The sequence below is a fragment of the Humulus lupulus genome, chromosome 2 (genome assembly GCF_963169125.1).
Source record: "Humulus lupulus chromosome 2, drHumLupu1.1, whole genome shotgun sequence".
In the NCBI taxonomy this organism is placed as follows: Eukaryota; Viridiplantae; Streptophyta; class Magnoliopsida; order Rosales; family Cannabaceae; genus Humulus; species Humulus lupulus.
In genome coordinates, this window is record NC_084794.1 from 168632686 (window position 1) to 168649367 (window position 16682).

General features: G+C 34.2%; 1 protein-coding gene across 11 annotated transcripts; it reads right to left on the bottom strand.

Moving 5' to 3' along the window:
- Positions 1 to 1320: 1320 nt before the first annotated feature.
- Positions 1321 to 16276, bottom strand: LOC133818699 (uncharacterized). Of its 11 annotated transcripts, none has more exons than XR_009886051.1 (19): positions 15983 to 16275; positions 14647 to 15004; positions 13984 to 14115; positions 13824 to 13894; positions 13627 to 13726; positions 13437 to 13493; positions 12817 to 13065; positions 12577 to 12723; positions 7378 to 12480; positions 7121 to 7272; positions 6796 to 6872; positions 6599 to 6678; positions 6029 to 6091; positions 5762 to 5887; positions 5072 to 5194; positions 4887 to 4964; positions 4606 to 4747; positions 4345 to 4503; positions 4223 to 4239 (listed from the first exon to the last, which is right to left on the bottom strand). XR_009886051.1 is itself a non-coding variant. In XM_062251731.1 (7 exons), exons 3-7 carry the CDS (start codon positions 4149 to 4151, stop codon positions 1497 to 1499), a joined length of 531 nt encoding a protein of 176 aa, XP_062107715.1. In that variant the 5' UTR covers positions 4152 to 4239; positions 4345 to 4503; positions 4606 to 4782; the 3' UTR covers positions 1321 to 1496. The 11 variants fall into 11 exon arrangements, 1 of the variants encoding a protein (XP_062107715.1); XR_009886056.1 differs by lacking the exon at positions 14647 to 15004 and having other exon boundaries at positions 7121 to 7237; positions 7378 to 7466; positions 7606 to 12480; positions 15983 to 16274; XR_009886049.1 differs by lacking the exon at positions 14647 to 15004 and having other exon boundaries at positions 7378 to 7466; positions 7606 to 12480; positions 15983 to 16274.
- Positions 16277 to 16682: the final 406 nt, after the last annotated feature.

Here is a 16682-nt window from a genome sequence, read left to right on the forward strand (position 1 = left end):
TTTTTTTGTATTAGCAAAACCAACACAATCCAAGTCATACCCTTCACACCCAACATTAATACCACCTGGAGGAGGCACCGAAAATTTATCATGTACACTTTCCAAATTCAAATCACTCGACAAAACAATACTATCAATTTTTTTCCCACCATCAACCATTATTTTATCAACAAAAGGAATTGTTAAACTATCATGAAAACTTCTCACTTCACTCAGTATATGAGTCGCTTCCTCCACTAATCTATCAAACAACTCCTCATTTTCAACTTCTCTACATGAATTGGCCATTAGCTTTGAAACATTATGTTTTATGGAAGCAAGTTGACGTTTAAACTCTTTTACTTCACCCTCGTGTGCATTCAAACCCATCATAATCTGGCATAACTTGCTTTTATCCATAATACCTAAGGTTTAAAGTATTACAAGTTAATTTACTCTTTTTTGTTCAAAATGCATCCATCGGGCAACATATCCCAGATAATAAAAATTTAAATGACATAACACAGGGTTAAAAATTTATCCATTACTTCTTCAAACCATTAAAATACAAAATTATTTAATTAATCGTGTGTACTTGGGATAAAACTAATTATACTAATTATCCAAAATATGAACAATCCATAGCCCTCAAAGTCCAATACTAAATCAGTATACTGATATACTAATCAAATAATTAAAAATTCCGAACATTTAAGTTTCTACAATATCGTATATTATGTTTACATTTTCCATTTTCATAGCTAACACTGATGACATACTACAAGAAAAAATGCTTTTAATAACACCAAAAATGTGTTATCAAAACATACGATAACACTTTCTGATGTGTTAAGACCGACTATGTTATCGTAGGTCAGGTTACTTTACATAACACTTTATCAGTGTTATACAGATGTGTCATTGTACTGTCAACGATAACACACTTTCTGTGTTATTTTAATATATAGATAAGTGTTTAATTATGTTATTTAAAGTCGATTATATAACACATTTCAATACTTATAAATTTGTGTTATACTACACTTTAGTATAACACTTTTTTTGTGTTATACTACACTTCAGTATAACACATTTTTTGTGTTATACTACACTTTAGCATAACACATTTTTTGTGTTATATAATGAAGTTTACATAACAAAATTCTTTACTTATAAAAAGTGTTATTGCAATAGATATTATAACACATTTTTCGTATTATTTTAATATTTAGATAAGTTTAAATTCTCATTATAACATTTATATAACACTAATTTATTCTATTATATTTTTATTTTTTATTTATATAATTAAAATTAGCTTTCTAATATATACTAGCATCATCAAATGAACTTGATTTTCAAATAACAAAAAGTAAAAAGCATCCAACATTGTATTAACAATCCACAAATTAGTTCAAAACATTCAACACTGTCATCAAATTAAATTATAGCTCTCAAGAGACAAAGACCCGAAAACTTAAACCAATAAATCTTAAATCACATGGTTCAAAACATTATCACATTATCACATATAAAGTGCATCCTAATGACCAAATATCAGCTCTCTCATCGATATCTGCATTACTTGGACAATCCCACAACTCAGGAGCTCGAAAAGGTGCTGAACAATGCTCAGAGGCCCATTCCTACATAGCAAGCAATGAGTACACCATCAATACAAGTACGAAATATTTAATGAAAGATGAAATCTATGTCCATTCCTCCATTACTTTGGCATATTCTAACAATAGGAACTTTTAAATTGTACAAATTAAAAATTCAAACATTTTGTAATTTGATAAGTTTTTTAAATGAGGCTATCCAAACAGTAACTAAAAATGCAAAAACTTTATAGAAAACCTCAAAACATGAACACATTTCAAGTCTTCACAAATATGCCATTAATTAAAAAAATTCAATATTTTTTTATCTCTTAAGACTATGAAAAAATAAATAACACTTTACCTTTATCTGTCTTCTCAGAATTCCTTCAACTTCAATAAACTTATTTTCATGATCATCCCAGTCACAAACACACTGGAGAGTAGCACAAATGCAAATATCAGATTAGATAAACCAACAACAAAATTCTTGTATCTAAATTCATTCCAAACCTTTATTAAAAAAAAATCATACCAGAATTCACAATAAGCCATCAAAACTCCACCAAAAACTTGTTCATATCTAAATAAGAAATAATCAAACAATGCTTCATTTCCTTACACCCTATTACACAAAGAAACACCCTATTACTAAAAGATACAGGGTAAATTTATTGACAAGAGGGACCTGAAATTCTAATTTGGGTACTGTAGTATTAAAAGACACCATCACAATTAGACTTTTAAAGTCAAAAGACTACATGAAATTTTTGATAATATTGAAAATAAACCAAGCAAGAAAGAGAAAAAAATTATTTAAAAAAATTTGCAATCATTTTCGCACTTGTTTGTTAATTTCCATTAAGAAATACTGGCTCAAGAGTCAGCAACAGGCTACTATTCCAACCATAACCTTAGCCCTTAAATGACAGGAGTATAGGACTAACAAACCATATCAATGCAATCATTTATGATTCACCATTTAAATTCATTTCCAGACAACAGTTTTTCAAAGAAGAAACCAGGATAACACTTAGGAACAATGAAGAAAACTTAATGTTAGGCAATTCATGTTGCAAACTAAATGAAACAAGCAACGAGTACAAATGTAAAAAATACAAGAATCAAGATGAAAGTATAAACAGCACTAACATGAGGTTTATGCATAAGAATTTACTACAAGAAACTTAGAAAAGAACTCAAACAAAGCTAAGCTAACTTTTACAATGTTACCTCAACTCTAACTCTTATTTACAGTAGAATGGCTATCATAAATAAATTTCATCACAAAATTACCTTAAATTTCTCATAGTATTTGAAATGCCTAATTATGAATCGATCAAATTCCTTCCTTATAAGATCTAGTCCACCTACATCTTCCAATTTTACATTAGGAATGGCAGAATACCCTTCTCTTCTAGTAGCAGGTTGGATAGTTTTTATAGCTTTCTGCAAAATACCACACAAAATAAAATTATTCATGCTAAAAAAATCAGACTCTAAATGGTAACCTGTTTTAATTGGCTATGATTGCTTTTAAATATATTAACAAAATATGAAGTATTTCATCACTATGACATTTGTATAATAATAATAATAAATAAAAGAGCAAATTGTGCCTACAAAAGGAAGTTAATTACAAATTTTGTCCTCTAGTATGCTTTGGGTGCTTACAACACCCAACTGATTCGTAGAGATAATAACATTTAGTAAAATAGTTTCAAATAAATGGTGCATGGCTATTGGATGCAAATGAAACCTTCTTTTGGTAGTGAATATGAAAATGAAGAAGCACACAAATGAATTCTGTATAATTTTATAGGACTGAAGTCAGAGGAACAAATTTTGAAAGCAACAGTGCCTAGAGTTTTTACCAAAGAAAGAGTAAGCAATAAAGAAAGAAACAAACAAAGTACAAATACAACCAAGCTGAGTGAAAAAGAAAATGTGAGATAAAATGTGAAGCACTTCAAGCTAGTTCTTAGAATATTTTAACCAATGGTCATGGCTATCACAAAATGTATCAAATTGTTTGGGGTAGAAAGAGGGTGGGCAGAAAAATCATCGTTGACTAAAAGCTCGTCTGAAGATGAAAGGTGTATAACTCTATGTGTGTTCATGTAAATGAAAAAAAATGCAAGTATGAACTTTTAGATAGTGATAGAAAGAAAAATACACTGGCATCCACACAGATTACTTCGAGGTCAGGAAAAAAGAACTAAAACAAAATGATCAAAAAGCAGAAAGTGAATAGTTTAGGTTGACTTCTACCTCTAGATTAAGATCAATGTAAGCAAGAATTATTGGTTGAGGCTTCATGTCAATAGGAACCATTGAAAGGTGACCTTTAATAGCAGCTCCTCGAAGCTTCACTAGTTCATGTAGAACAGTTTTCACCATGCGCAATGGCTTGTCATCAGCACCAACACTGAATAGTTTTTATACATTGCAAGAGAGAAGAAACCAATTATTATGCAATCACAAATTGTAACTATCAGTCATAGTAGTAGATTGCATGTTATTCCAAATAAAATAAAAGAAAAAAGCATACCGTCTTCTAATTTCTTCCATCCCCAAGTCTTGCAGATACAAATGGATGCTTTGAAGGATGCGGTCAAGGTCGACTTCGTATATAGTGCTTTGAAGAACCTATGAGAAGCTGGCAAGCCAAGTTGTAAAATATGTCAGATTACCCATTGAAACAGAAGATAACAAAAAAAACTTTAGAAAAAAGGTAAACAAAATAGCTAAAACAAGAAGTTACCTTTGTAAGTTTTATCAAACATTTAAAAATCAGATCAGAGAACTTCTGATTTCTGACAGCAAATGTCTCCTTTGATGCAGGTGAGGGCCACCTTAAAGGATCTAATGGACATAAGAGATTGATGAGAACAACAAAGGATGAAGTTCGATCTGCATTATCCTGTAAAGTTGAATAACAAATCAGACTAAAATAAGACATGCGAGTCAGGATAAGAATAAATGAAAAAAAGAAGAGGGAAGAAATGAAATTGCAAGTCTTAACCAGAATCTTTAGCATCAGAACATTCAAAGCTTTTAAAAGCTGGCTGCCATCATCCATATGTGGAACTCTCTCATCGAACAGCCATAGAAGGAGCTCAGTAATTAGACTATCAAGAGTGCTTTCCCTGACAGCATAAGCCAGTCTCTTGTTTTGAAATGTATAAAAATCAATTAGAATTTTACATCAACTAGTTAGGTTTATAGTAAGGTATATAGAAAAATGGAAAAACAGAGTACAGTGTTAGCATTAAGACATTCAACAACAACATAAACCAAATTTACCTGCAAGAGGGTGTTGAGAACATATTTACAAGATCTAGATGATGCTCATGTCAAGCTGAAATCAAAGGTCTTGGCAACCTATTTTATGGGAAAAAGTTCATAATCAAAGCCTAAATAATGCCAAAAAAAAAACAAAACCCAGAAACAAAAACTAAAGTACAGGGAAGGACAGAGTAAAGCGCTACCTTGTTTGCAAGGCATGAAACAAGTCTGTCTGCATCTTTAATAAGTTCATCCATTGCACTGCCTTCTGGATCATTAGTGGCTTGTGTTAGCTCATGACACACGACTTTCATTCCTTCAACAGACTGCAAAAAGGCACACAAATATTAAAAAAAAAATTAATTTTGGAAAAATAAAAATAACAAAGAAGAAGAGAAAAAGAGAAAAAGGAACAATAAACAATAAACAAAGTTGCTCTACCCTACAAACACAAACGAAAGCTTTCATAACAAATAAAATGTATAGCAATGAGGCCAGACATTTGAATTATTAAATCAGACCAAAATGTAAGAATTACTCTTTTTTAACCAGAATAATAGCTGCAAGAAGAATATAAGGGGAAGGGGAATAATAGCTGCAAGAATTACTCTTTTTTTAACAAGAATAATTGCTAATAGCCTTAGCAATTAGCCACAAGACCCACTAACCATACTCTTTTTTTTTTTTATACATACATATATTATATTTACTTATCACTTAGTTTTTCCACGTAATAACTGAAAATTCACCCATTGGCTTTACGATAAATAAAAATTAAAAACCTAAAGCTTACCCTTACAAAACACAAGGCTTATTAATTGTAAGAGACAAGCTAGAGTTTTCTCATAACTAATATTTCTTCTAATATAAAAGTACATATAAACCACAAGTACCTACTCAGGAGAACCAAAAGAAATAATATCTAAAGCTTCATTCCAATCAGTGGGGCCATTGGTACCAGCAAGAACATGGGGCATAAGTTGTCTCTCCACATGTATGTCAGCATTCCCATAGTTTTTCTTGATACCAACATCATAGAATAAAAGAAAATTAGCAATGAAGCCAACAGATGTGATGGAAATGTCCGAGTAAAATTTGTATCACTTGTTAAAAAATTAAAAACAAACAATTAAATGATCACTATGCGGAGCCTCTAATACCTTGGAAGTACTGGGCCAGAGACATATCGTGTAACCTCTCCACTTTGCTCTGCTGAATCCAATCTACAATAAATCAAAATAAATAAAAGTTCAAAGTTAGTAGTCTAATAGGCTTGTATCAAAAGGACTCTAGATCCTGGTGACGAATTTTTTTAGCTATAAAAATAAAGTAAATGTCCTCAAACCAGTTCAAAAATATTGGACGCAATGCAATGCAATGCAACAATTTGAAACCCAAATAAGTGCAGCCCAACAGCAGGAATGAAGAAGCACCAACGTGACCTCTGTTTATGTCACAACTAACTATAAAGAGACCTTTTAAACGCGTCAGCAATCAACATGTTTTTTTATTTGATATGCACGAGTACCAAAAGAAACAAGATTGAGAAAGCTTTACAATGAGACAAACAATTCAAAGAAAAGACAGTTGAGAAAGAAACAGAAAACTACATAAAAAATTGACAGAAAATAAAATATTATACTTTATTAAAATGTTGATAATCATCATTAGAAATAATAAAAGTAACGGAGACACTACTAAAGATAAAAAAGACAAGCTAAAAAACATACCCAATTTCCCTCACAAAACGTCTCAAAGCAGCTCTGGCTTCACCAGGCTTCCCTTCCTTCCATTTTTCCATCTCTCAAACCTAAAAGATGCAATATCATTAGAAGGATGGAATGGATAATAGAAACATATCATTTAATCCCAAAACAAATTTAAAAGTATACCTTACTTTAAATTCTAAGCTCAAATATATACTAACCTTCCATTTAAACCTATCATCCATCATGCTTTTCTGAGCATCTGTTAGCTTCCCAACATACCTCCATATATCCTCACCTAATGGGGAAAAAAAGGTCATTAACAGTTAACAATAAAATATTAAACTTAAACAGATAAAATCTAATTGCATTCACTGTAAACAACAACTAATACCACGCAACTTACAAAATAAATTACAAACTAAGAAAACTTAGCCCCGCAAAACAGGCGAAAAGAAAATGGGATGTCTCAAAGGAACAATAAATAAAAATTCAAAATCTTAAACAAGTTAGAAAATACTTTAAAATCTTGAAATCATGATATACCAAGAATCTTATATCCAGTGGCAAGAGTATTCAAAGCAGCTTTTCTAATTTCACCATCTCTTTTTGCTGTCAAGCTTGCAACAATTTGTTAGTCGTTGCAGTATCACCTTCAGGGCACTGTCCAACAGTGGCAACTTTCAAATTATCATCTTCTGTTAAGTAGACATCATTCTCAATATACTGAGCCCCTCTATTATTATTGTTATTATTCTCAGTAGTTACATCGTTTGATTGATAATAGTTGCAGAGTAACATACCATGTCCAAACTTGATGCAAATGAGAAGCTCTACTATGCAAATAGCTAAGGAAAGCCAACAGAATGCGCCGACTTTTTTCGCTGGTTTTCTGCAATTTGGACACAGTGATTATGAAAAGGTTAAAACCCTAGAAATGGTAGGCCAAGAGGGTATATGAATTCATTTCAAGAAAAGGAAAAGGATGTGCTGCTAGTGATTATGTCAGATAGAGAAAGAGGGTAGTGTACCTGTCTTGAAGATATGAGTTGTACTCGCGGATTGTAGGGATTGCTATTAGCCACCACAATATCAACCTATACACAATAACGGGGTTTCGAGGAGGAATCCACAAACAGAACTTCAAAAAAAAGGTGTTGAGCTCTACTGTGAGGAAGACGATACAAAGACTAACAACTTGAATGAAACGCCATGGACCAAGCAGGGGATGCCACTCATCTTTGTCCCACTGAGCTGGTGTAAATTATTCTAGTGTTCTTTTGACCTGAGTCAGTAAAAATTGCATCTAACTCGGTGTCAATAACAAAGGTTCACAAGAAACAAAAAATGAGACATGACAAGCAAATTTCTTAAGCTAAAAAGTACAGGGAATAAAAACAAGATCAGATTGAAGAAAATTACAACAAGAAACTCCAGTCTCTAGCAAACTCAGTCAGCAAAAAAAACACTTTTGACTCTTTCACATTGAATAACCAAATAACTGCCCAATATCAAACTATATCCAATATTTTCTCGGAAAATCCTATATAACTTTATATCATTGAATATCCAAATAACTACCCAATATCAAATAAAGTTCTCCGATTAAGAAACCATTTCCTAGTGTAGAAAGACCATCTAATTTACTAGATTTAATCCATAGTAATCTTTGTGAATTAAATGGTGTTTTAACTAGAGGTGGTAAAAGGTATTTTCTTACTTTTATAGATGATTTTAGTAGATATACCTATGTGTTTCTTTTAAAGCATAAAGATGAAACTTTTGATGCTTTTAAATTGTATAAATTAGAAGATGAAATTCAACTAAATAAAAAGATTAAGGTGCTAAGAAGTGATAGAGGAGGAGAGTACTTCTCTAATGAATTCAATACATTTTGTGAAGAAAATGGTATAATTCATGAGTGCACTGCACCTTATACACCACAACACAATGGTGTTGCCGAAAGGAAAAATAGGACTTATCTAGAGATGATAAATTCTATGTTGGTATTTTCTAAGTTGAACTTCAACTTATGGGGTGAAGCGCTTTTAACCGCTTGTCATATTCTTAATCGAATACCGATGAAGAAAACTGAGACATCTCCATATGAGTTATGGAAAGGAAGAAAATCCAACATAGGGTACTTCAAAGTGTGGGGGTGTCTTGAATATTGCAAGAAAAACGAACCTAATAGAACAAAGTTAGGTTGAAGAGCCATAAAGAGTGCTTTTGTTGGTTATGCCAACAATAGTAAAGTTTTTAGGCTATTAGACTTAGAGTCTAATATTGTGATTGAATCTAGAGAAGTTGAATTTTTTGAGAATATGTTATGTGACAACAATTCTCAAGCTTCAACATCTCTAAAGGAGAATTTGTTATATGAGAACAATTCTCAAGCTTCTACATCCAAAGTTGATTCTCAAGAGGAGAATTCTCAAAAGGATGTAAAGCAACCCTTTGAACCTAGAAGAAGTCAAAGGCTTAAAAATCATAAAAGTCTAGTAGTGGATGAGATAGATTCTCAACGAATTTCATTCTACATGGTAGAAGGAAATAGAGAGGAATTCATTAGGAAAATTCCTATTGTACTTCTCGTTGAGGATGATCCTAAGACTTATACAGAATCTATGCAATCGAGAGATAGTGCATTTTGGAAAAAAGCCATCAGTGATGAGATGGATTCCATTCTTTCCAATAACACTTGGGAATTGGTAGACCTCCCACCGGGGTCTAAGCCAATTGGGTGTAAGTGGGTATTTAGGAGAAAATACCACAATGACAGCACTATCCAAACCTTTAAAGCTAGATTAGTAGCTAAAGGGTTTAGGCAAAAAGAGGGTATCGATTATTTCGATACCTATGCGCCTGTTGCAAGAACAACTTCTATAAGAATTTTGTTCGCTTTAGCTTCTATACACAACTTGTATGTTCATCAAATGGATGTCAAAACGGCATTCCTTAATGGTGACCTCAATGAGGAGGTCTATATGGAACAACCCGAAGGGTTTGTCCTACCAAAATATGAACATAAAGTTTGTATACTTGTAAAATCCTTATATGGATTGAAACAAGTTCCTAAGCAATGGAATGAGAAATTTGATCAAGTCATTATGTCTAATGGGTTTAGACATAACAATGGAGACAAGTGTTTGTATTCCAAAACTTGTAAGGGATATATAATCATTGTTTGCTTATATGTAGATGACATGCTTATTCTAAGTAAAATCGTGAAAGGGATAGAAGAAACGAAGAAGTTTCTATCATCAACCTTCAAGATGAAAAATCTTGGAGAAGTTGATACCATACTCGATATCAAAGTAAAGAAACATAGGGGTGGTTTTGCGTTAGGGAAAGCCCACTATGTTGAGAAAGTATTGAACAAATTTAACCATCTCAAGGTTAAAGATGCCAATACTCCATTCGATCATAGTGTAAAAATAGAGAAGAATGAAGGAAGAGCAGTGGCTCAATTGGAGTACGCTAGTGCTATAGGGAGTCTAATGTACGTTGCCCAGTGTACTAGACCTAATATAGCATTTGTGGTAAGTAAACTTAGTATGTTTACAAGTAATCCAAGTGTGGATCACTAGTAGGCAATTGGAAGAATCCTAGGTTATCTCAAGAAAACCAAAGGACTAAGCCAGAGACATTAATGGCCGCGGCCAGCAACATTCAGTGGCCGCGACCACCGACCATTTTCAGCACTAAAAAATGTGCTAAACAAAATATTTACAAGTGGTTCTCAGTACAAAATGGTCATTACAGTCTTAAATTTACAATCCCGCCGACCTAAGCGGCAAAAATAGGGTAAACCCCCTAGTTCCTCTGAGAACGCCTTGGCCGTGGTGGTCAAGCGGCCGCATATGTACACATCACCACATCAGCTCTCCACTCAAGGCTAGGTGAGCTTTTCAATCCCTTTACCTGCACCACATAGCACCCATGAGCCAAAGCCCAGCAAGAAAACATAATACTTTTCATAAACATTATCAAATGATTATCATTATAACCACACTGAGCATAAAACTTTCAAACAAATGAGTAACACATGACTTTAGCGGGAGAGTGGCTGTTAGGTAAGCCACCAGCCTCCAAGCTCTGTTTTCTAGCGGGAGAGTGGCTGCTAGGTAAGCCACTAGCCTCCAAGCTCTGCTTTGTAGCGGGAGAGTGGCTGCTAGGTAAGCCACTAGCCTCCAAGCTCTGTTCGTTCATCGAACCTCAAGGTCGGTCAGGCATTAATGCTCCTAGAGTCATTCAATGCTAGTAGTCGATTAGATCTAATCTCTGTTGGCTTGCGTGACTCACGCTAAGGCCGTTCTGACAAATAAATCAGCGCTTCCTGACCTGTGTCTAGTAACACTGCCGAGCCTGACAAATAAGTCACAGCCTCACAGCTGATACTAACACTTTTGTTGATTCTGTATTCAGTCCATGTCCATATTTATACAATCAACATGCCTCACAAATATCCATGCATGTCACACTTTGGGTGCAGTTTTCTTACCTTTGTTTCGAGCTAGAAATAATATAAGAACAACCCTGAGAACGATCGACTTTTTGGTCCTTTAGAAGTTACCTGGTCATAAGCAAATTATAGGATTCCATCAATAAAATGAATAATAAAAGGTTCCCAAACCAAAACCTAACCTCCGAGACCTCAAACACTACTCAACCGGGTAGTAGGTTCAATCCCGAGGCCTTAGGTTTGAATCCCCAAGCCAAAAAGCTCACTTTGGCCAAAAATGCCTTAAGGGCCGCGGCCCGCCCCTCAAACAGAGGCACCTAAACCCAGCAGCTCCCAAGGGCCGCGGCTCACCCCTGCCATGCCACGGCGCAAGCTCCAGTTCAGCCAAAACCCCTGTATTTCTTCCCTTGCGTTTTCTCTTGGAACCAGCCCTTCAAACCCAATTTAAACACCACCCAAACCTCTTTCAAATACCCATTTAAACCACCAAACATCACTCATAACTCTCCCTCATCATAACCTAAGTAAAACACCACAAAACTCCCCTTGATTCCAACTTTCCACACCAAATTCTAAAGCTGAAATCCTAAAACGAAAACAGAGCATACATGGAAACTAATGGCTAAAATCTTACCTCAAGTTCAGGTTATGGTGCTCTTCCACAGTGGAATACTCTCCCAAAGTGTCAAGGCCTAGCTCCCAAGCTCAAATCCTCAACAAGATCACAAAAACTCACAAGGGAAAAGAAGGAAGGTGAAGGTACGGGAAGGAGGAGAAGTAAACTCTGTTTTTGGTTCTGTTTTTACAGCCATCTAAACCATATATATCCAAATCCCAAATGACCATTATACCCCTAGGTTCTTTTAAAGCTTCTAAAACCAACTCAAGGGCAATTTTGGCACTTTCCACTAATCCCGTTAATCATAACTAACACTTCCCAATTCCCACTAATCTCAATATCCTCAAACACCAATATTTCACCTCCCGTTACCCTTCAATGCCCGGTAACACTCTAATCATTAAAACACCCCGAGACTCACCCCGAGCCCCAAGCTTAAGCCCGTTATGACCAAACCGATATTTAACATTCCTTGATCGTCTCATGCCAAATAGCTCGACCAAACCCACATCATAATGTGGTCTCAAATTATATCACCAACATGCGAATAAATAATCAATTTACCCTCAACGGGCCAAATTACCATCACACCCCTGTGGATAGAAATATGGACTCACATGCATGCATTTCACATCATATCATAATATAATCAACATATACATGCATTTTATCAATTAACAACATATTTAAGTAAGTATGGCCCTCCCGGCCTACTGTTCACGCCGTTAAACACAACGGAGAATTCGGGGCATTACAAGAACCCCAATCAAGTTCTTCGAATCAGGATCTTGACCAATAGAGTTATTGATCTTGTTCACAAGCCTGGGGAATTCAAAGTTCACAATATGAACAAACAATCAAAATAAATGCAGCTTATTATTTTCATTCTTCATGAGTGTATTGACAATTTGACATTACCAATCAAACAATCTTGAATAAACAATTTTAGCCAGAGCATCTCTACTGAGAGCTACAGAATTTGGATCCAAACACTTTGTTATAGTCTCATCACGGGTCACAATCACACGTTTGCATAAAGAGTCCTCAAGAGACTTCTCATTGCACCTAACAAACGTTGCAGAATGAACTATTAGCATTCATCTATCCATGAATATCCAAAAGTGCATTTTAGAAAACAGTATAAAATAATGATCCCACATGAAAAGCTCAGCTGCTGTTTTGAGATGGAACCGTGATTTCTCATCCTTGGGTTCAGAGGAATCTGATTCTGTCCCCTTTGAAAATTCGATATTCCCTAAGTGGAGTATTGTAGCCACAACTCGGAATATTGCATCCTGGAAACATCCACAGTTGATGTTCTCCCAGTTTTACAAGAGAAGAGAAACTTACTGGGCATAGGTCATTTGTAATTTCATCGTATGAAATTCTAGATTTCTGATGTATAACCTGCAAATTAATCATTTCACAAATTAGTTTTATAATTAATGATCGTATGAAGTTAAAGCATGACAATGACAGTTTATGTATATATATGTGTATATATATAATATATTACATATATTTAAAAAAAATGTCAATGAAAAGGTAATATGCTCATTTACTATTCATATTAATGAGAATTTAAAATTTTCAAATGGCTTTTCTACATAACTCAAGGTTCCAGCCATTCTACATACTAAACCATACAACTCTGTACTACACAACTATATAAACCATTAACATAAAAGATAGCAAAATTTTAGGGAATCATATGCCAGCAATGTAATCTAAAGAAATCTCATCCAGCAGTTATTCTTAACACAACTGAATAGACATACCAAAAATCCAACAGCCTGCCTAACATGTTTGAGTTCATCCCAAGACGAGCCCGCATACTGCTAGAAGAGTAATTATTAACCCAAGAAAACTTAAAGCATATATGGGGTAAATTATGAGAGAGAGGGGTGGAAAAAGGGAAGAGTGGAAGAGAGAGTTATCCTTTAAATGATCACAATAGTAAAACCGTACCTCTTCTTTTGCCTGGCAACACCACAGTTCTAATTCAGCCAAACCAGACTTCACATATTCCCCATTGCTGAAAGTGCAACACTCTCGACGTAGAAGAAGGCTGCAACAACATCAGTGAACAATGCATTCTGAAGTTAATACAATTGCTTTTAATTGAAACCAAACACGTATATGAAAAAATGGAAACAGTGAAATACCTATTAAAGAGTTGCACATTGATATACGTAAAAACCTGAGAAAATATCTTCTGAGCAAGAACTGGAGGAACCTGAAACAAAGCTATGGATAAGCTCGCAGTTTGTTAAAGAGGAAAATCAAGAGATGACCAACTTCAAAATTTCCAAACTAATCCCGTACAATTTTTTCTCTCAATGTACAAAGGAGTCCATTGAGTTTGTCAATGATGTTGCCCCAGGGGCTGGCTGATGGACTATTGCCATTCGATCCTTCAGATGATTTTAAAATGTTTCCTCTTGACGTTCTAGGTGCCTGAATTGTCAAGAAACATATATCTCGTGTTAGTATGGAATATAATAAAAGATCATTTTTATAAGCTAGCTAGGAATAAGACTTAACTACTTGATTTTTAACAAACCCCTAGGTCCTAGAAGACATAAAAAAGGTTTTGGTGTGAAATTGTGTTTCATGAAAAACATCAGATGCAGTAAACCCAAAAAGAAAAACAACTATTCCCTGTCATTCCTATTCAAACACAACATAGGCCACGCTTTTATTGAAATCTACCAATCCAAAAACTCTTATTTGCAAATTAGATGCGATTATACCCAAGTTTAAGCAATATATATACATATATAAACACCCGAATCCATTTAGTAAGAATTATTCATATTCATGTCATGTATAATCCCAAAATTATATTCAAAACAAAACCATAAATACTCAAAAAGTGATTAGAGTGAGATGAAGAAACAAAAATATTGAGCTCATAGACAACAGAACACAACAATCAAAACATAAATATCCAAAAAAAAAAAATCAAACCTCAAGGGAAGATCTAACCTTTGTTCGGTTCTGAAATGAAAATTGAAATGGAGATGAAAATGATGAGGAGGAGGCATATATCTTGAGATTTACTTTGGCTCCATTTTTTTTTCTTCGTCAAGGCTCCAGTAGGAGGTTCGATCTGAGAGAGGCAGTGGTTCGGTTCGAGAGAGGAGGAGGAGGAGGTGGTGATGGGTATAGCAGGAAGAGAAAGGAGAGAAGGAAAATATGGTGGAAAATGAGACAGAGAGAGAAAGAGATGGAGACTGGTTCGGTCCGAGCTAGGGAAAATGAGACAGAGAGAAAGAGATGGTTGACAGAGAGAAAGAGATGAAGACTTCGGTCCGAGATAGGGAAAATGCGAAAGAGATGAAGACTGAGACAGAGAGAGAAAGAGATGAAGACTTCGGTCCGAGACAGGGAAAATGAGAAGGAGAATTTGCCTCTTTTTTTTTTTCACTTGCCGCTTTTTTTTAACATGTCGCGTGTGACTTTACTCATTAACTTTATATATACAATAACTCTTTTTAAATAGTATTATAATAATGTGTTATGATAATGGGTATTTGGTGTAGTGACATTACACTTAATAATGTTGCATAAATAAATTAAATTCAACATTAATAGTGCCAATCACATCCCCTCATAATAAACTTCTATTTAACAATAATGTTGATGGTCCCTCACCCACAGATCGAAATCCATTACCAAATTATTTCTAGCAAAATCAACCCTATTTGTTATAAAAAAACTGATAGATAACACTATAAACAACATATTACTGAACTAAACAATATAGTTAACAAGTTGAGGAAAACAAATTAATAACTTCACTCTAAATTTAACAAGGAAACTCTAATTAATCTAACCATTTTAATTTTTAAAAAATTTATTGTACTTCCAAATCAACAGCTCCTGCTAAAAAATGCAGAACCCATTACTCTATTAGGTCTTAACAAGACGAAAATGCCTTGTAAAAATTCATTCTCCAAAAAATTAACACAACCACAAAAGCCCAAATAAATATGCTCAAATAACAGTAATTAGCTTATATTTTTTTTAGTTAACTTCATCTATACGCCTTAACTAAAATGGCAATATAAATGACTTATTACTAAGGGGTTCCCCACACATGCAATTCCATCAGAAAACTCTGTTCCACTCAGCCAAAAATTTGAACAAAAAACATAAACCCTTCTGCAAATCATAAACCGCAACCACCACAACCTAACTCAGAAAATTCAGCACACTAAGTACCAAAATTTTAGGGCGAAATCAAACAAAATACAACACCATCAATGTATAATTAAAATACAGAAACTTCTTTTTACAAGGATCAAATAATAGATATTACCTTCTTTAGTCGGCTTCCAAATAACCAGCCCCCCGCGCCAATTGCCGGTGTCAAAAACAATTTTCTTTTGGAAATAACGAAATACTATTGGACGGGAAGAATATGATTCTATAGGAGATCGTTGGGGCTAGATTTTATTTATTTTTAGGTTGGGGTGATACTGAAGGATTGCGTGTGGCCGGTGTGGTTGGAGATCCATATTTTCATTCTCTTGGGTTGGGGTCATACTGAAGGATTGCGTATGGTTGCCTCCACCGTAACCCAAGTTTCTATTAATAATTGTTAGTGTTAATAATAAAATTAAACAAAATAAAAATAAAACCGTAGTGATACAGGTGTTCCGTACGGCCGCAGAGAATATTTTTCTTATATATATGTATTTAAGTCGTGTGCACTTTAAAATGGTTTGCTTTCACATAGGTATGATGATATGGTGACATAACAAGTTTGACTTTGAATTTTTCATAAACTTATAAGAGCTACTTCAATGGGACTGCCCCACAAAGTTGCCCAAATATGTCATAAACTATTATGTTTTATTCTTTCTTCTACTTCATTATTTGGGCATCTCTTACAAAAAAATTCTCCAATGGTGAGCATACCAACCTTTGTTTGGAATAGTTAAAATACAAAGTTGAAGTAATATTATACAAGCTAGGTGTAAAATCTTAAAAATTTCACATAATATAGGCGTGAAATT